The sequence below is a fragment of the Coloeus monedula genome (genome assembly GCF_965178545.1).
Source record: "Coloeus monedula genome assembly, chromosome: 3".
NCBI classification, from domain to species: Eukaryota; Metazoa; Chordata; class Aves; order Passeriformes; family Corvidae; genus Coloeus; species Coloeus monedula.
In genome coordinates this window covers 41,043,687-41,063,934 of record NC_138783.1, presented here as the reverse complement: position 1 = coordinate 41,063,934, position 20,248 = coordinate 41,043,687, and the positions used below count along the sequence as shown (strand labels likewise).

Sequence of the window (20,248 nt, the reverse complement as noted above, 5' to 3'; positions counted from 1 at the left end):
TTTGAAGCTGTTTCACAACATGTATAACTGTGCAAAGCAAAGGTTGTGCTGTTGCTGTTGCTGTTGAGGGTTTTTTTTTTTTTTAGGAGTCAAAACAGGTAGAGAAACTACTTACTAAGAGCAAGAAGAAACAGTCTTTCAGACAAAAAGACATGAGAAAAGAACCAACAGAAAGAATGAGGAAATGATGTAGAAATTGAGAAGGCTAAAAAATTGCAATTACGTGGCTAGATTGTACAATCACTAAAAAGTGACAATAAAAGCATTTATAAAGTAGCACTTTGCATAAAATTGAAAAAAAATTCACATAGGAACGGTTCTCAGGAAGTCAACTGATCAAAGCAGTGTGAAATCAGACCACATTAATTTGTAAGAATTAACATTTTGATATTCACTGAAGCTTCATGCAGTTAAAAAATATATTTACAATTAAATGACCATGATTTGCCTTAAACAATTGCCACTGTAAAATGATAAAGCAAATCTATATATGTACAGACTGTATTGCATAAGAAGTAAGTCCTTTTAATGAATATAACCCATGTCCACACGTGTCCTTTCAGGTGACCTATCAGTGGACTGCTGCCTTGTTTGCATGGATGTTTTGCAATACAAGAACTGCATCTGCTTCTCTCCATATGCCAAAGAACAACCAATGCTTAATAATGCTTTAAAAGCTGTCTTAATACAGAGATCCCAAAATATAAGCACAATATCTCTATTACTAATATTTCTAATCCTATAGTATTATTCTGTATCATAAATTATAGATGAATTGTAGGAGGATAGAGAGTGATCTAAATTCTGAGAAACTTCTTGTACACTGAGAACTGTGCAAGTTATAAGCAATGGAAATATGTCAGCAGCAGTTTGAAAACTGAAAGAACATAGCACAAAAATTAAAAACAAACAAACAAACAAGACTAATGAGTATCATTAGCTTTCAGACCCAGCTGTTGTTTTCTGATGCATTAGCTAACACTGATGTGATAGAAGACCTTGGAAATTACCTTCAGCTGATGGAATTGATCTAAGGGAAGATGCTGAAGACCTTTTCAGCCCAGAAAGACTGTAGGAACTCTTTTTAGTCAGGTCTGTTGGTGGAGAGGCATTTTCTGGTCCAGTGACAGAAGCAACACTTTGGCAGTCTGATTCCACATCTGTTTTGGTTGCATCCTCCTTTGATGAGGATTCTGGACTTGTAGTCCACAGGCCTGAACTTTTCTGGCCATTAGAAGAAGGGGGAGAGGCAATCCATGGAATCCCTCCCGATTTCTCCCTCGGCTGTGAGGGCGTGCACTTGGTGGTGCTGTTCTGCTCAGAGGAGTGAGAAGACAGAGATTCAATGCTGCCCATGGGAGTGCTGTCGGGGCTACTGCTGTACGAGTCACCTGGGGAGGAGGCAGGGGAAAGGAGAGAGTGTGAAAAAGATAATCTGCATTTTCTAATCATGTGCATTTCTTTCATGCCACTTTTAGCTCTTTTGTACCTTACTTGTTATCAAATTCATCAATCTGTGGTTTCCTGCAGAAGGAACACCACTCTTTTTTTATTTACAACTTGAAGACTCATCTTGCCCTTTTACAGAGCGTTAGTCCCTTGAAAATTTCAAGACTGGCAGATGCATTTTCTGTAATTTTCTATGATTTCCTACCATTTGAAATCTCTATCTCTTTTCTCATGCTATGTAAGATTTCTTTTATTTCTTGCAATATAGTTGTGTCCATGCTTCATTTAAATGACGACTTAAAACTATCTAGTACTCTGAAAATGTTATTGCCAGAAGCCTTGGCTCCCTCTTACCTGTCTCCCGCCACACCAAGAGACATTTGGCAAGAAAAGTACCTCTGCTTGTACCTCAGCCTTTCATGGCACAAGTGAGATACTAACTGGAACTTGTTTACACAAGTGCTGAGTTTCAGCTAATAGGAGAAACACAAGTGAAGAGCTGTTGAATCAGACGTAGTGGCAATCATACTGCCACCAAATGTAGCATCATAGAAGTCATACAATCATTTAGGCTGGAAAAGACCTCCAAGATCATCAAATTTAACCTTTGACCAAACACCACCATGTCAACTAAACCACAGCACTAAGTGCTACGTCATTTCTTAAATACTTTCAGGGATGGCCACTCCATCACTTCCCTGGTAAGTCTGTTCCAATGCCTGACAAGCCTTTCAGTGAAGAAACTCTTCCTGATGTCCAACCTGAACCTCCCCTGACAAAGCCTGAAGAAGCTTGCATACAGTCTGCAAAATATTTACACAGAAATGTCCCTTTTTTATACCTTTATACTGGTATTCATTCATTGCAGTTACACAGTGAAAAACACCTGAAACTTGAGCAGTTTGTCCTCTGGTGAGTTTAACTGACTGTTCCTCTGTAACTTCTTACTCAGGATCCCATGTCATTCCTACTGGCAAGCTATGTGCAGAGAGCTTTTGTTAAGCTCTCCCTGGCATGGAACAAGTAACATAGGCCTATGGAAAATGCAGCACCTGTGCAAGAATATACTAAGGATAGATTTCTTAACATTACAGACTACAGAACTACTACAGATCCTCAAGAACAGATGCACCTTAACTGTGGATTAACTTACTGAACCAGTCTCATGTAAATATTTTTGAGGAACCAAGGGACACAGAAGTTCTTTATGAAGTCTGTTGCAGTAGTGGAACTGTTAACAACTTAAGCTTTTATAAAGTTTCAATACTCCTTACTGGTACAGTCAGTAAGTAAAAAAGTGGTGGCCCAAATGGATGAGAATGAATGAAGTGAAACTTTTTAATTACATCTAAATAAAAATGAGTAAGCATTCTAAGCAGCAATTAATTATAGATATAACTCCCCGCTGTTAAACAGTAAGCCATATGGTAAGTATATTGCTTCTCCCAGGAATATTAGAGTTTGTTTCTATTCCAGAAAACCTAACAAAGTTTCAGTGGTTTTGGCAGCATAAGCAGTGGCTGACTTTAAAGCAATGACCACAGTTTCATGCATATGAAAAAAGCCAAGTGATGGTTTTGATCTCCTATCCTTGGCTGAATTACATTTTTTATAGGAGGAGAGAAAAGACTGTATTTACTGTTTCCCAACCTTACTAATCATCTTGCAAGCAAACGAGATGAACTTCATATAATGAACTTTTGAGTTTCAAAGTAGACTAAATTTAGATTAGAATATAAAGTCTACTTTAAATGATGTTGAACACTGGATGCAATGCAAGACTTGCCTATAACCAAACATCCTTCCTCATCTGAGAAGTGAGGAATGCAGTCAGTCAACAGTGCTGCTGTGACTCATAGAGGTTAAAAAGCTGATGCTCATGATCATTGGAATACAGTTCCTACAGGGTATTATTCAGGGAAAGTTAAAAGATGACATAGAAAGGAAGATAACCAGTATGCAATGACAAACTTACTGTCAGGATCTGCTAGACATGGTGTGTATCTTCCTTTGGGTTTGCGAGAACCTGTGGAGAGACAAATTGCTCTTGTTCTTCTTGAACTTGATCGGGACTGAGGCTGGGGAAGAGGAATATTGGGGTCTGGTGCAGTGTAAAATATCTGCATGATTAAAAAAAAGAGAAGGGAAAAAATGACATTAAACAGTAGAGGTACTCTTACACTTTCATTATTAATCCATTTGTTTTCCTCACCACTGTGCTTGAAATTAACACTACAATAGTCTCATACGTTGCAAAAGAGTAAAGGCAGAGAATATAAGCTTTGCTTTGATCTCATTTTACAACTCAAGAAGCACAATACTGAGCTGTACTTAATACCTATATTAATTTGTTGAAACAGATTTATTTTCTATCTCTTGTTAAGAAGGGCTTAACAGTTGAAATTGTAAAACAAAATAGGTGCCCACTAATGACTCTTCTCTAAGAAGTAATACATTTTTTTAAAAATATTATGAAAAAGTTGATTTTTTTGTCGATGTTCCAGTGAAAGTTTTTATATATCACAGAAATATGTCACAGTCATAACTTATTACAATCAAATTTGGATATCAGAAAGTTTTATTTGGCCAAACAAGTCAAGTTTAATGAGGAACAACTTTACATTTTAATGCATTTCCTTGTTATTTTCTTTTACATATCACTGCCACCACTGGTCAATTTTGCACTTCATTGCTGCAGAAAAAACTCAGTTTTTTACCATGCTATGCCAGAAGACATCTCTGAAAGGATTTCTGGGCCCTCTAGCTATAGGGCATTCCCAAAAGAATATGCAGTGAACCATGAAAAGACACCTTTGTGCCATTCATGTAAGTCGAAGAAAGCAAATGTACTTTGACAGTAGGACATACTTTGGTGGACATCTTGAGATGCTCTTGGAGTACATTAAAACTGTATTAAGCACTAGCAAGTAGCAGATCAATATAAAAATATGTCTGTAGACAGAGAAATAGAGAAAGGGTGACTTTGGTTGTGCAGTTATAGTCATTGTGCTGAATGAGCTCTAATTTTCTAGAGGGGAAATACAGTGTTGGAAAAATGCAATATATATATATGTTTTATAATCAGAGCAAAGAAGGCTATCAGGATCATAGCCATTTTGAGGAGTCCCTATGAAATAAAACTGATGATACCAAGCTGTATGGTCAGCACTTACTGATCAACCAGTGCAGGGGTTCCTGGTACTGACTGGGAACTGCCCATTAGCTGAGTAATGTGTAATGAAAGAAACTCAAAGCTTTTTCACTTAGTTTGGTCAGTCATCAGAGGAGATGGCATAGCTCAACTAAGATGTCCAGAATAAAATTGCTTTTGACTATCAAGTAAATAAGGTCTTGACTGTTTGGCAGAATTCTGAAATCAAATAGTTTTAAAATTAAAACAAAAAATCTGAGGAGGCCTTTCAGTGAAGTTGATAGCAGCAACAGTGGTGACTGAAAGTATTTAAGATTTCCTGCTCAAGTCCTTCTCAACTCTTCTGGTGACTAATCTCCACTATGCAGCTGACATGTCCCCTAAGGACAGCAGTGGTCAAAAACACTCTGACCTGATGCACTCAGGGGAGAATCTGTGCATTCACCCAGAATGAACCTTCATACAATGGTAGCAAGAAAGAGCTGGAGCAGCCAGGAGCGATGTTATGACCTTCTCTTTATGTTTCTAGATTCAGGAAGTAATCTTCAGAAAGCAGCTGAAGATTGAGAGCAATGCCTTCAAAGCATGGGAGATTATGTTTTGGATCTGTACCTTGCACAGCCACAGAAGACTTGCTAGGAATACAGACCCATAGCATGTAGTGGGAAGAAGGTATTAATTCTATTAATGACCTACAAATGTTGGACTCTTTATTCTTAAGAACTTAATGATGGTAATGAGAATGAGATCTTAGTTCCACTTCATAACAAAACAGATAATTTCTTTCTACCTTTTCATAATGCTCTATCAGAATTTCAACGACGATATTCTGAAACTTAATGTTCATCATAGCAGCCACGGTTTCTTCTTGTGCTCTCATCAGAGTTGGTCCAAAGATAACACCAAGGTTGGATACAGTCATTAGATTTTGCTGACTGTGCAATGATACCCTTTAAATGAACACAAACAGTATGCAATTTAATTGCTGTGCTAAACTACAATTTTAACAGGCAAAAACTTGCTAAGACTACTACTTTTACAAGATCCCAAGTTCATGCCTCCCTTTTAAATAAGTTTTTAAAACTTTCACTTTCACTAGAGTTCAAATACAATGTAGTACAACTACTAGATTTCCATTAAGGCTCTTATCCTGCATTAACTTCATGGATAATGAGTATGTCTTCCTAGAGTAGTATTTTGGTTCCTGATATACGTGACAGGGAAAAGCAACTGTATTTGGAGTTCTACACAGAGAGATTCAGACCACCTAAAGCTCAGAAGTCTTAGGGCAAGCACCTATCTCTCTCCAACGATTACACAGGACCTTAAATACTTTTGACTGGATTGATTGAAAATGCTGTACAGTAACAGAGGTCAACCACAAACCTTAGTTTTCATGTAAAGCAATGAAGCTTAGTTACTGAAAACATTTAATTTTCAAAAGGATCTCTTTGTCAATAATAATAATAATAATAATAAACACAGGATCAATGGATTCAGTGAAATTGTTTCTATACAATATATAACATTAGATGATCATAATGACATCTAGCTCTAAAATATATTAACCTTTTACTTCTGTATATTCTGTTATCACTTACTTTACCTTTTCTGCTTTTTTTTTCTAAAGTAGAATTTAAAAGCTAGGTTTTCCCAATAATTTATCAGATAGTTAAATCTCAATCAGTAATACTCAACACCCCTTTCCTCTCCTTACTACTAAGATTTGCCAAATAAAAACTGTATCAAAACAGATCCTTTGAAACAACTGCCAGTGATTCCCCAGTCACAGCTGTCCTATTGCCTCATGTCTGATGAATATTATGCCAAAATAAGATTTTAACATCACCTTAATGCCTAATTTTATTGAGTCTGTTACCAAATGGGACTTAGGCACTGGTTTACATTTTCCTCTTCCGTCTCACTGCCATCTGCTACCATGGTCAAGCTGAGCATTTTTAGCCATTTCCTACACAATTAAAGTAACTCTTGAACCTTTTAAAATTAAGAATTAGTAAAATCTATAAAACATTCCCATCATATTTGGGACAGGAAGATTTTAGCACCCCATTTACATCAAGAAGCAGGAGAAGTATAGGAAAGGGTTTTGTGTAAGAGGCAGCATGATTATAAACTGCAGGAAAACAAATGCCAGTCTTCTTACAAGTTTCTTATACTGCTTCAATAAGTTAACCCAAAACTTCGCAAAATGTTACTTCAGACAGACACCCTGGCAGAGATCATTACTTGGAAGCCGTATCATGAAAATGACTCTTTTGTTAAAACACATTTTTAGCTTAATCTTTTTCTGAAACAGACCTTATGTTTATCTTAGATGACTAAGGGTCTTTTGGGAAGTCCACTAGTATTTAAATGAAACTGGAATGTTGAATAACTCAGCCCTAGATATGCTAGAAAAAACTTAAAAAACCTCTCCCTTTGCAATGTTACTCTGCACGGTAACCGTAGAGGTCTGTTACACAAACATTAAAATCTTACAGCGTAAGAGAGAAGGTAGTGTTTGTCTGGTGTTTAGGTTTCCTTGGTTACGAATTTGGTAGCTTGGTTAATAAAAGAAATGGTGAATTTAATAACACTGCAACCAGAAAGGGCTTTCTACAAAGTATTTCAAAGGCTTGATTTCTTGCAAAAGCGAAAGAACCCAGGGCTGTAAATGGATCACTTTGATAGCCACTTTCCCCATACCTACTCTACTGGTGCTGAGCTACAGCACAGACACAAGCTAAGGTAATCGTGCATTTCAGGTAGCTGTAGGGCATTCACTGAGGTGCTATTGCTTTCTCCTCAAAATCTCTTTCTTTGATGTATCACCAGCAAATTTGTGATACTGCCAGACTGCAGACTCCCAACTACCTACCACAGAAAAGTACTGTGTTGTTAAATCATACCAAAGAATGATTCATTCTTTAGAGGAGACATAATTTGACTAGGTGTGTTTAAAAACCAAAAAATGAGTTACCCTCGTGAAAGTAACACCAAACTTGCCATGTTTGCCTAGCTACTATGTATCCATGCAGTATCACCTCTCTGCAGGGTGCTTTTCAGGATTTGCCAGTTTTGTTTGTTTGTTTGTAGTATGATCTACATCCTACATCATCTAGATCCTATTTAAATTTACACAGGAACACAGGCTAGGAAAAGATGTAAAGACCCTATGAGTTAAACCAAGAAAAAATAATATTATCCTTATTTTATAACCCAGAGCTACAATATTTTCACTTTTCTGCAAAAGCATTTATAAAGGAACTGAATAGCTAAAAGAAATACAGGGAAAGGAATAAGCACTTTGAAATTGGATTTTCAACAAAAGAATGAAGAAAACAGGAGGTTGGATTTTTTTTTCCCCCCAAGTTTTCCCATTTTCATAAAATTAGGCACTTTACTTGCCATTTATTTGTTCCTTGAAAAATCTCCACACAGTGGTAGGAAAAAGATGAGGGAGGAAGATGGCTAATACACTCAAGACTAATTTTAAATTCAGTCTCATTAGAATTGCTAGCATAAACAACAGCTGGCAAATTATATGGAAATTAGAAGGGCTGAATTGAATGTTGGAAAGAAAAGTACTGAAGGCACTCAGTGTAAAACTAAGATTTTATCTATATGAAATGAGAATCATAACAAAGATGAGAAAAGCAAGAGTTAAAGAGAACAATTAAAGAAGGGAATACTACAGGTATGCTTTTCTTTGGAATTGCATCTGAGATCACACTGAGAATAGGGAGGCCAGGAAAAGAGGTCATGAAAGTAATGCTTGCCTTACAGTAATTCCACTGACAAATAAGTCAGTTCTCCTATGCTTCTACCTCTCTAATATTGGGGCTTCCAGACCAGCAGCTTTTACAAAATTGTTAATCCTTCACTAAATGCTTTCACTTGCTTGAGGGTTACAAGGGAGTAGGTATTGTATTTTTTAGTTAATTAAACACTTCTCTGAGTAAAGAAACTTACGAAACTTTTTTCCATCTGGTTCTCTGTGTCAGCCCAAGGATAACGAGAGGCAAGGTCTGCCTAATCAGGTTTTGCAACGAAAGCATTTACAGCAGCTTGCTATAATGTTAGTTCTCCAGGTGCTAATGACATAATGGGCTAAAGAAATTTTCAAAGTTCTCATTTCTATAATAGGAAGCAAAACTGTACTAGGCCCTACTGTAGACAGCTTATTGCAGCCTTATCAAGCTGTGATGAGAAAAGCAAAACAGCTGGGACATAGTGAATTGAATGAAAACCACAAGGAGTCCTCTCATGTCTTCCACGTCTTAGTCACGTGAGCATTATCTGAACAACTACTGTTTCACTATTCACATTCCCAGATGACTGATAAATGTACTAAAAAGTATACAGCATCCTAAATCAGAAGGAATAATACATATTAAAAAGTATTCAGCAAATACTAGTGAAAACTAACCAAAGACGTACAGAAACTTATACAAATAACATTTGATGCAGAAACAGGATGAAGTACAATGCAGTAACAGTATGTAATCACAACTAGTGATACAGAGAGACATAAGAGAATAAAAACTTGTATTTTTTTATCTCCCAGCACATGCCAAGTGTAATTCTGTAAAGACAAAAGGTTACCAATTTAAAGAAATGCCAAATCTTTTCCATCTAACAATTAAAAATCAAGGTAATATTAAGGGAGATTCAAAAGTTGGGTATCTATATAGATATCAAAAATATTAATAATAGTACTTAAAATTAGTGCTTTTGAGCGATACAACACTTCAGACTTGTTAGAGAGAAAAAGAATATCAAACATGAAGAACAAGAATTATCGTATTGTCTATCTCAGTCTGTCTCATTTCTAATCTATCTCATTCCTGAAACACTCTGGAACTTTGATACAGATTCAAACCAGCGTTTTCCATCAATCTTGGCACAGTTTTAGATGTTTCTTAAATTTATTTGGTTTACAAATCCCTGTAGTAAGAACATGAATGAAAACATTGACTAGGTTTATTTTATAAACCTAGTTGGCCATCTTGGTGACACTTCATGATGTTTTTATTTTGTTTCTACAGAGAATATTATTCCAGTTAAGTTGAACAGCATTTTAGAAATCAAATGTAATTTCAAGTGTCATTGTTTCAACACAGAGAATGGATTAAGCAACACTGACAAATTTAAAACAGAAATGATATCTTACAACGATATCAAAGAGAAAAATAATAAAATAATTACTTGACCAAGTGCTTAATAAGGATGTCCAGCATCTCTCTGTTCTTCTCTGGTAATTTATGCACAAGCGCATGCACCGCCTCAACTCTGTAGTTCTGATCATCTGACTCTATTGAACAGAAACCAAATTGTTGATAAATCAGAACATGTGCTAAGAAGTGACAACTAATGGCATCAGTGCCTGTATGCGAACACAAACATGCATTAAGAGAAGCCAAACAAAATCAGCTTTCAAATCATCAGGAAAATTTGATTATATTTATTAGACTGTGAAATCGGTATTTCACGTATCGCCTAAAGCAATTCCTATCAATACTGGAGCCAACAAATTAATGGCAATATTGACCCAATGTGTCACTTCAGTGGAGTCTAAGATTTAATCTAAGAAATATAGATTAAAATAGCTAAAATTATTTAGTGTCTTTTGTTCTTATCAAGACAAGAGAAAACAGAGAAATACATTCAAATTCGAAACTGAAGTCATTAGAAAAACAATCTGTGCTACCTTTGTATCCAGTTACTCCATTTGTGAAAGGAGCTCATTTTTGCCCTTTCTGATTTCTCAAGGCAAGCTAGGAAAATAAAGGTCCCTGGATGAGAGGGGTGAATGTTACAAAAGAATTATCAGCCTATATAAACGAGCAAACATCTAAATGAGGGTTCAAAACTTCATGCAGAAGGCAGTCACACAGAACCACTAAAAAGATGAAAACAAACCACTGAATAGCTTCATCTAGTGTGACTTCTCTGTTTTGAGGGCTGTACCGCTGCATATTAGAGCAAGGAGAAAAGTAAAGATAGTGACTGAGGAGATTAGAGGTGAGAAACAATATTACTTTCATGAAAGTGTATTTATCATTTTACTTTTTACTTACTAACAGCAACAATGAAATCTTTGTGCAGCTTGAAAGTCATCAGTGGTTCTGAAAGACATCTGGGTGTAAAAAAACCAAAAAGGATATTTAAAACAGAATCAAAATCTAAGTTTTATGAGTGTGATTATGACAGCCCTCAACATCTGCACAATATTCTACTGGTCCTAGGAAATCCAATTCAGTGATGACTGATAACAAGTAGCATACAACTCAGTCATGTACACAGTCTGAAAATCAGTTTAATCTGGTGTCACCATGTAAGTTAATAAGGAAATGTTACTTCAGCACAGAGCCTTAATGTTTCCTGTCTTACATATTGTAGGACAGGAATAAATACAGCTGCAGACATGGTATAGTGCGCTGCAGAAACAACCTTTTGCCCAAGAAAGTCAAAAATACAATGAAATTTGGGACTGAAATTCTGATCTGAGAGATCTTAAAAGAGTCATTCTCTGAAAGGCAGACTGTGAGTTGCCTTACAAACAGCTACTGCTTGCTAGCTCATGTCCTAATTTCACACACACAGTAGCTACAATGACTTGTGCTTCTGAAGATACATTATAAATTTCTTCAATCAAAGCCAGTCTTTTCAATGAAATGTACATGAGCATTCTGCTATAAACTCTAGGCATGTTTTCCAGGTTAATAGGGATTTCTGATGCTGCTCTTTGTTAGTGAATTGTTTAGGAAATCCAGATTTTTAGAAGGCACAGAACACCCACCATCTGGGCTGGACGCTTTTTATTATGTCTCTTTTGAACATTATATATTGCAATCCAAAAGTGTAATCTCAGAAGTACCATAATTTCTGAATATTCCGTCTCTTATCAGCAAAAATGACAGGAGGGATGTTTTATTTGTGAAGATATTAAGAGCATAAGATAAAAACCCATGCTTTTGCTGGGATTTTTATTCAACCATAATGTCATGAAATCTTATGGCATACAACTTAATGGATTTGCAAACAAAACACTGAGCACAACATGCTTTGTGGTTAACACAAAAAATTTAAATAAAAACATGCAATTAATTGAATTTAGAGCTATATAAGGCAGGATTAGCTTAAAAAGGTAAAAGGTATGTATTATTATACATAATCATGGGAATATTAAGCAGGATAATAAAATACTCAATTATTACCATAGCAATGGATACAAGAAATGTAATATGATATTAACAAGCCAAAGATTATTGGGCCAGAAAAGGAATACTGAGACTGTGTGGGATCATACTTACCTGAGGTAGTTTTTTAGTCCACTTGTTATTGTTTTATTGTCCCAAAGTTCCATATCAATATCCATATCAGGAGGAGATTTAGGGGCTGGTAGAAATTTGAATTAGGATTTTGTTACAGTTTGACTAACACATTAACCAGAAAATTAGCAAAACAAAAGCTACTAGATCAGCCATTTAGCTCAACTGATTATTTATTAGCTAGACTAATCACCAATCTGATCAATTTAAATTTTTTCATCTCTGCCAAAGTACTAATAAAAATAAATTCAGTGCTCATGGTTAGTAACTGTAAACATTAACTATATGCACTGTATCAAAGGGTTAAGTAAGCCCAAATCCACAGAGAATTACTAATGCATTTGTCTTAGACATGCAAACACAGGCATCAGAGAGCTCAATTAGCAAGAAAAGTGGAAGACTGGAATGAGTGTCTATTAAGCTGAGCCATGATGTGTTATGGAACTAAGCTTTGGAGAACTTCTGGAACAAGCCAAATACGTATTAATAAATAGAACTTCAAAGCCAGAAGAAAAGCATTTTTATTAGTAATTTGCTCATGTGTAACACGCAAAAGTGAATACTAATGCACACAACCAACTACAGATGAATCACTCATTTTAAGAGTGAAAACTCAATTTAGTGGCAGTAAGTGCACACACAAAACTGTGAATATTATGACACACTCTTCTGAGCACAGCAGTTAAGGCAAAAGGGACCACAGCACACACTGCACACTGACAAAAGTTCACTTGAGATACTTACAAAATATGGTATTCATCAGCTTTTGCACCTTGGAATTTACACCACCTATTCTGTACAGCCCCAGGATTGTAATACCTACATTGGGAAAACAAGTAAATGAAAATAATGCAAATAATGCAAATAATGAAAATATGGTTATTTCAATACATGCTGATGCTTCCTTGGTATATGTTTTCAAAACATCTAAATGTATTTATGGAAGACTGTACTATTACATTGTTAAGTACTGCTTTACCCTACTGCACTCTCTTGTGGGATATTAAAAAAATTCATTCCACTGAGTCCACACCATACTATACATTATGCATAATTTTACATTAACAGAACCCTTCTGCATGGAAATGACCCATATTAGCAAACAACAAGGTGATGGCTAGAAAAAGTGTAAAATAAGACCCAAAAGCAGTCTTAAAACACATTACACACCAACAGGTTTATATTGCCTAGATGTCAGTGGAATTACTATGCATCTATGTTTGCTTAGACCATCATCCCTTTCAAATAAGATGTGATTGTCATTTATTTGAAAATAAAAATATATATTGTATACTGTTTTAACACATCAGTTGAGAATTTGTGTTGCCAGTTAAAATTGCCAGGCCTTTTTTAATAGCACAGATAATAATAACAAATAATGTTTCAAGAGTGACATTCAGAATACAGTATTTGATTATTTCAGTCATGATTATTTTATTATTTTTAACCGCTTTTTAAAATCAGCAGGACTTAAATGTCCTCCATTCTCCCCACTTCAAGCCTTACCATTTAAAAATTGTCTACTTTTCCTTTGAAAACTGCATTCCTAAATCTGATCTCACTTTGCTAACCTAGGTATTTTGTTTTGAAACCCTCTCTGCCCCAGAAAATAATGCAAGCTCTGAGTCAGCAGTGATTCAACAATGGTAACATTGTTGGCTGAGAAATGGGGTTCATGTTGAGCTCAAAGTTGCACAGAGAGACCACTTTTGGATTAGAAGAGATCTGCACACTGAAAGTTCAAGAAAAGGCTATCTTATTGTCTGGGAGATGATACAGCCATAACTCTCCATTTAAAACTTACTGTGAGTTGTAAGATACCACCTTATCAGGAGAGTGATTATTCCTCCCTTTTTTTACATTCCCACTATCAAAAATGAGCATTGCTAAACATTAAATGTTACTAAATATTTAAAAAACCTCAAAACCAATGTACAACATGAGTGAATAAAATGATAGGAGTTATACTCTGCAAAAAATCAGCTGTAGCAGCAGAGAATGCTGATGTCACTTTTGGGTCTTCAGATTTCACATCTGAAACCAAAGTTGGGAGCTGAGACTCCCTACAGTTGTATCACAGGAAAAGACAAGTCAGTGCACACAAATTAAAGACTAAAAATGTGTGCAATTGTATATTAAGCTGTCTAATCAACAAGAAATTACAGAAAAAGTTTAAAAACCTCACTTAAATTATATGTTAAGAATTGTTGTTGGAACTGGAAACAACAATTTTGAGTGTAAAGTACATAGATAAAATGTGAAAAGTCCAACCCAAATGATGGATGCCCTTCAAAGCACAGATGTAAAACATGTAGAATTAAAAAAGCAGTATTTTAGAAAAAAAAGTCATAGCAATCTAATACCTTATTTCTGATTTAATACACACCTCTTGTTTCTACAGCATGAATACATTTCCTCACGAAGTTGAAACCTGCTTCATTTAAGAACACTATAAAAAAAAAGGGTAATTACTTTCCAACATCAATATACAAAATCTTCTGTTTAACTACATTCACACACTAGTCAAGGAGGGCTGATACACGGTTATCCATAACATTATGATATTTGTTGTATAATAGGGTCTTTGTACATATATCCTTAGCATTCACAACCCAACTTTATGGTCATTCTGTACCATTAGAAGCTTAATATTCTACTGTCTTTCTCAGCAATCAGCAGCCTCTCTAAAAATACAGTTGGAAGCTGCTGAGCAAAATGCATTTAAGAGTCCAGGACCTACATTATGACTAGAATATATCCATTGGTTTTAACCCAATAATATTCTTTGTTCCTTGCATATGCACATAATCACTCATAAAATGGTAATGTAAGAAAACAATCCTTGTTATTGAGTTTAGTTAGTCATCTTATTTCAAATGAACGTATTTCTCATTAATGTTGCATCTTCAATGCCCACTGTTCTAACTACCTAAATAAAGATCTTTAAACAGCATACTTTAATTAACAGCATTATTAATTGTTATTTGTTCGCATTAAAATAAATGCCATCATACAAAAGAACAGATATAGTGGCTTAAATTTCAGATTTTCAGAGTCTCAAATATACCTCCAATGAAGATGCATATCCAAATTTTACAAATCTCTTTCTCAGAGACATATTATTTAAATTATTTTTACATCTTTATGTTAATATAATATGATGTTAATAACCAATGTGTTAATACAGTGTTAATACAATTATGCTTACAAATCTCACAGTACCCTTAAATACACTAGTTTTGTTACTCGGTGTACATCTAATAGGTGCATATACACCTAAAACTATAAAGATGTGATGGACCAAGGCCAATTGTATGAGGCTCTACAAGGCCAAGTGCCAGGTCCTGCACTTTGGGTCACAGCAACCCCAGGCAGTGCTACAGGCTGGGGGCAGGGGCTGCAAAACTGCCTGGTGGAAAAGGACCTGGGAGTGCTGTTTGGCAGCAGATGAACGCTAGACAGCAGTGTGCCCAGGTGGCCAAGAAGGCCAATGGCATCCTGGCCTGGATCAGCAATAGTGTGGCCAGCAGGACCAGGGCAGTGACCATCCCCCTGTACTCGGCACTGCTGAGGCCACACCTCCAATCCTGTGTTCAGTTCTGGGCCCCTCACTGCCAGAAAGACATTGAGGGGCTGGAGCGTGTCCAGAGAAGGGCACCGGAGCTGGGGAAGGGTCTGGAGCACAAGTCCTGTGAGGAGCAGCTGAGGGAGCTGGGGGTGTTTAGCCTGGAGAAAAGGAGGCTCAGGGGGGACCTTATCACTCTCTACAATTGGATGAAAGGAAGGTGCAGCACGGTGGGGGTCGGCCTCTTCTCTCAAGTAACAAGCAATAGAACAAGAGGAAATAGCCTCAAGTTGTGCCAGGGAAAGTTTAGATATCCAAGAAAGTTATTTCACAGCAAGAGAAATAAAATATAAAATAATCTCTTTTTCCCACATGCATATCAAGAAACTGTAACATTACAGAAATCTAGCTACATAAACATAAAGCTACTCAGCATAAAGAGCTTACTTTCTTCCTTCTTGCTAATTATGGCCGGCAGTGTGTAGATCTGTAAGAAAAAAAAACAACAACCAAACAACAACAATGCAATAGGACAGTGTTTGTGCTTTACATCCTTTATTGCCATGTTTGTTAGTAGTTGCAACATGCTATGTACTAGACTGCTGCTAGGGAAATTCCAACCTTGCCTTCCACCATCTCTTGACATTTACTGCTGCAGCACACAGCTGGGTTAACAGCTCTGTGCTACCATAATGCAACCAATGCATTAGAAATCAGACTTACTGAGTCCAAATGGGTTACATTTCTAAACAGCTAGTGATTATAATTTCTGTACCGGTTCAGTCAAACAAGAAGCATGTAAAAACACTCATCTATTTCATAAAACTGATCAACCATTCTTTTCCTATCAGATACAGGTCTAACATCACCCTCACCGAGTGACTACTTTAAGAGTAGGGAAGAAAACTCAGACAAGCCTGTCTCTCAGTAGCTTTCAACACGTCTTTCTGCTGTCAGCAATGCCTTTTGAGATGGTACTAATTGTTTATTACTCCATGACACTGCACACTGCCCAAAAGATGGCTGTTCTTTACCATTGTAATAACTACCACTTCACATATGTTACCTGAACCATGAATCCTATTAGACAATATGCTATCATATTACTTTAATTATTATTACTTAAAATATCCTAACATAAAATAATGATATATAAACGTAGACTTAAAATAATAGATCTTCTTTTCTACTTTGTACTTATCTTCACTATGTACTTGCATTAGTGTCTCACAAAGAAAAGAACTGTACTTGCTGGTATTGCAACAGAATATCTGACATGTATACTAGCTTCTTTTTTTAATATGTGAGCCAGAAAACTTTAAAATGAAAAGAAAATTTAAAAATATCCTTACTGGTTCCTTTCCATCCATAGCTTCAAGCCAAAGTTTTCGGTTGGATTCTGAAAAAGCTTGTAGTGTGATGATTCCAGGTCTGTCAGAAACACAGACATTCACTGAAGTTACTATTTTTCTCAAACAGTATCCAAATCCAGAATCCGAATGGAAAGTGATGTGAAGTGAATATATAAAAGACAGCCAGAAGTTAGAGAAAGCTGATAGTTTCTGACATAACAGAATAATTTTGAGCTATGTATAAAACATGTCTGTTTTTTGAAAGTTTGCTAACAGCCATAAAATATTTTTAAAGAGAATAACTACAAAAGTCAGTCTACCATATTTTAACACAGAAATTAATTCAATATTTCTCTTTATTCCCAAGCTTGGAAAAAATACTAACACAAAGTACTGTGTACCTATACCTTAAATACAGGAAAGTTGTTCTCATGTATCTCATATAATATCCAAGAGTAAGTGGAAAAAAAATGTAGAAAAAACCCCGTGCTACTATACATTTCTGAAAGCAATAGAAATTTGTACAGAATATGCTTATTAACAAGTATTTATAAAAATATTTATGATCTGTTTCTAAAAGGGTAGTGAGTTTTGCTACACGTTCCATAAGAATCCATGTTGTATCTGAATGCAAACATAAAGTAGTAAAGACAACACAAATGCTTTGTATTCAATTTAATTAGAAAACCAGGTTTGAACAAAGAAGTATTAAGTCTTGAAAGCCTAGTTTGCCTGTATACAAATATACTGATAAACATGTGTTCCTATTATAGGAGTAATTATCATATATTGGTTGCAATTATTTTCAAATTCTTAATACAACGGGAACAAACCTCTCAAATACTTCAATATCAAAACAGAAACGTTTGTCAATTGAATCTGTCTTTCTCCTGATGCAAGATTTCAGCTTGAACATTTCTGGTGAGCTTGTGACAAGGCCATTCTACAAAACAAAATAAAATGAAATTAGCACAGGCAGTACGCTTATGCCCCTTGGCTTCATCTTAAATTTAACTGCATGAACAGTCCAAAGAACATGTCTTAACACAGGGTTTACAATTATTTACGAATAGATACAATATTTGTTCTGTATATTAAGACTACAGTTAATACCTTTCTGCCATATATTTGTTTTTAAATTATTATATTTCAGAAAATTCCCTAAATTCAAATCTTAAAAACACCTGTGTATATAACTTGATTACATGCATGTTAGGATGAAGATCATATAATTCTGCCAACTCTCATATGCAGATAAAAAGATTTCTGAAGAATAAAATCAACTCCTAATTCTGACCACCGTGATCGTGAGACCTCACTGTAACATTGGCAAGGCTGACACAACTGGGGATTCTGAGGAATGGGAGGAAGCAAATGTCACTCCTGTCTTCAAAGAGAGCAAGGAGAAGGATATAGAATCATAGAACCTTTTAGGTTGGAAAAGGTCACAATTAAACCATCTACACATCTTTTAAATACCTCCAGGGTTGGTGACTCAACCACTTCTCTGGCAGATTGTTCCAATGGTTGACAACCTTTTTGGTGAACAAATTTTTTGTAATACCTACCTCCCCTAATGCAACTTGAGGCCATTTCCTCTCATCTTATGGGGAACTATAGGCCGGTCTGCATCACCTTTATCCCTGGGAAGGTCATGAAGTGAATAATCATGGAAAGCATTTCCAAACATTTAAAGGGCAGAAGGTGACTGGAAGCATTCAGCATGAATTTAATAAAGGAAAAATCACACAGGATCAACCTGACAGCCCTCTACAATGTGATGGATGGCTCAGTGCATGATGGAAGAACAATGAATATTGTTTATCTCAACTTTAGCCAGGCTTTCGACACTACATCCTACTACATCCTCATAGACCAGTACAGGTGAAGTAGGGGCAATGTGGTGAGGTGGTCTGAGAACTGCCTGAACTGCTGAGCTCACAGCAGAAGTCCAGCTGCAGCCAGGCACTAGTGGTATGCCCAAGAGGTTAATACTGTTCAGCATGAATAGAAATAAGCCCAGGCACCAGGACAGGCTGAGGCTGACAGGATGGAGAGCAGCTTGGCAGGTAAGGAATTACAGGTTCTGGCAGGCAACAAGTTGACCATGAGCCAGCAATGTGACCTTGCTGCAAACCACCAGCCTCCTGGGATGCATCAGGCAGGGTACTGCCTGCAAGTGGAGGAAGGTGATCCTCACCCTGCATTCAGCACTGGTGAGGTACACTTGGAATGCTGTGTCCAGTGCTGGGCTCTCTGGTACGAGAGGCAGTGATGTGCTAGGGACAAGTCCAGGCTACCAAGGTCATTGAGGACTTAGAGCACAACTACCTGAAAGGAGGCTTTAGTGAGGTGGTCTCTTCTGCCATGTCTTAAGTGAAAGGACATGAGGGAGAAGCCTTAAGTTGTGCCAGGGGAGGCTCAGATTAGATACTAAAAATAAAATTTTCACTGAAAGAGTGGCCAGGCATTGGAATAAGTTGCCCAGGGAGGTGGTGGAGTCACCATCTCTGGAAGTGTCCAAGAAGAGCCTGGATGTGGCACTTAGGGATATGGTTTAGGGGTGATTATGGTGGTGCTACACTGACGGTTGGACAGATGCTCTTGAAGGTCTCCTCCAACCTTGATGATCCTGTGATCTGTCATATGAGGAGAAGTTGAGAGAGCTGGGACTGTTCGACCTGGAGAAGAGGGATCATATGAGTGACTGATCCTTATGGGAATACCTCATGGGAAGACGTAAAGAAGACTGAGTCAGATTCTTCCCAGTGGTGCCCAGTGGAAGGGCAAGAGGCAATGGGCACAAACACAAATACAAGTAATTCCATTTGAACTTAAGAGAAAGCTTTTTTATGGTGGTCAAACACTGGAACAGGTTGCTCATAGAGGGCTCTGTCCCTGGAGATATCTAAAACCTGACTGGACACAGACCTCACCAACCCATTCTGGTTAACCCTGCATTGAGTTTATACTAGAGATCTCCAGAGCCCCCTTCCAAACCTCATCCATTCTATGATTCTGTGCAAATGTGATAAATTTCCTATGCATTTACAATAACCACATTAGAGAAGTTATTTAATATGTGGTTTAAATATGTTTTAAAAGAAATATTAAATATTTATCCATGCTATATATATAATACGTGCACTGCTTCATCAATGAAAACAGCCTTATGCTGATGCCTTTTCCTGGTCTTAAAATTAAGAGTCAAACATGGTTAGAAGGGGAAAAGGGATTTTACCTTGGTGTTTATTTTAAGGATCCTTAGGTGCACATCCAGGTAGAATGCACCTCAATGCACACCACAATGCACACCCCCAAAAGATCGGGTATAACATTACAGGTTTTACTAATTAGCATATTTATCAAAGATTCCCCAAGGAGAGGCTCGAGTGAG

General features: G+C 36.6%; 1 protein-coding gene across 1 annotated transcript in view; it reads right to left on the bottom strand.

The window, feature by feature from the left end:
- The window catches only part of ARHGAP42 (Rho GTPase activating protein 42), a gene marked incomplete at both ends in the record, with an annotated part of 144,051 nt that overhangs the window by 8,675 nt on the left and 115,128 nt on the right, over window positions 1-20,248 (bottom strand). Inside the window, 11 exons of the mRNA XM_082278463.1 lie at window positions 1,011-1,391; window positions 3,425-3,569; window positions 5,391-5,550; window positions 9,809-9,914; window positions 10,681-10,739; window positions 11,917-12,001; window positions 12,679-12,753; window positions 14,321-14,383; window positions 15,947-15,986; window positions 16,852-16,930; window positions 17,685-17,794. Of these exons, the coding sequence (XP_082134589.1) occupies window positions 1,011-1,391; window positions 3,425-3,569; window positions 5,391-5,550; window positions 9,809-9,914; window positions 10,681-10,739; window positions 11,917-12,001; window positions 12,679-12,753; window positions 14,321-14,383; window positions 15,947-15,986; window positions 16,852-16,930; window positions 17,685-17,794 (1,303 nt within the window). The remainder of the gene's footprint in view (window positions 1-1,010; window positions 1,392-3,424; window positions 3,570-5,390; window positions 5,551-9,808; window positions 9,915-10,680; window positions 10,740-11,916; window positions 12,002-12,678; window positions 12,754-14,320; window positions 14,384-15,946; window positions 15,987-16,851; window positions 16,931-17,684; window positions 17,795-20,248) is intronic.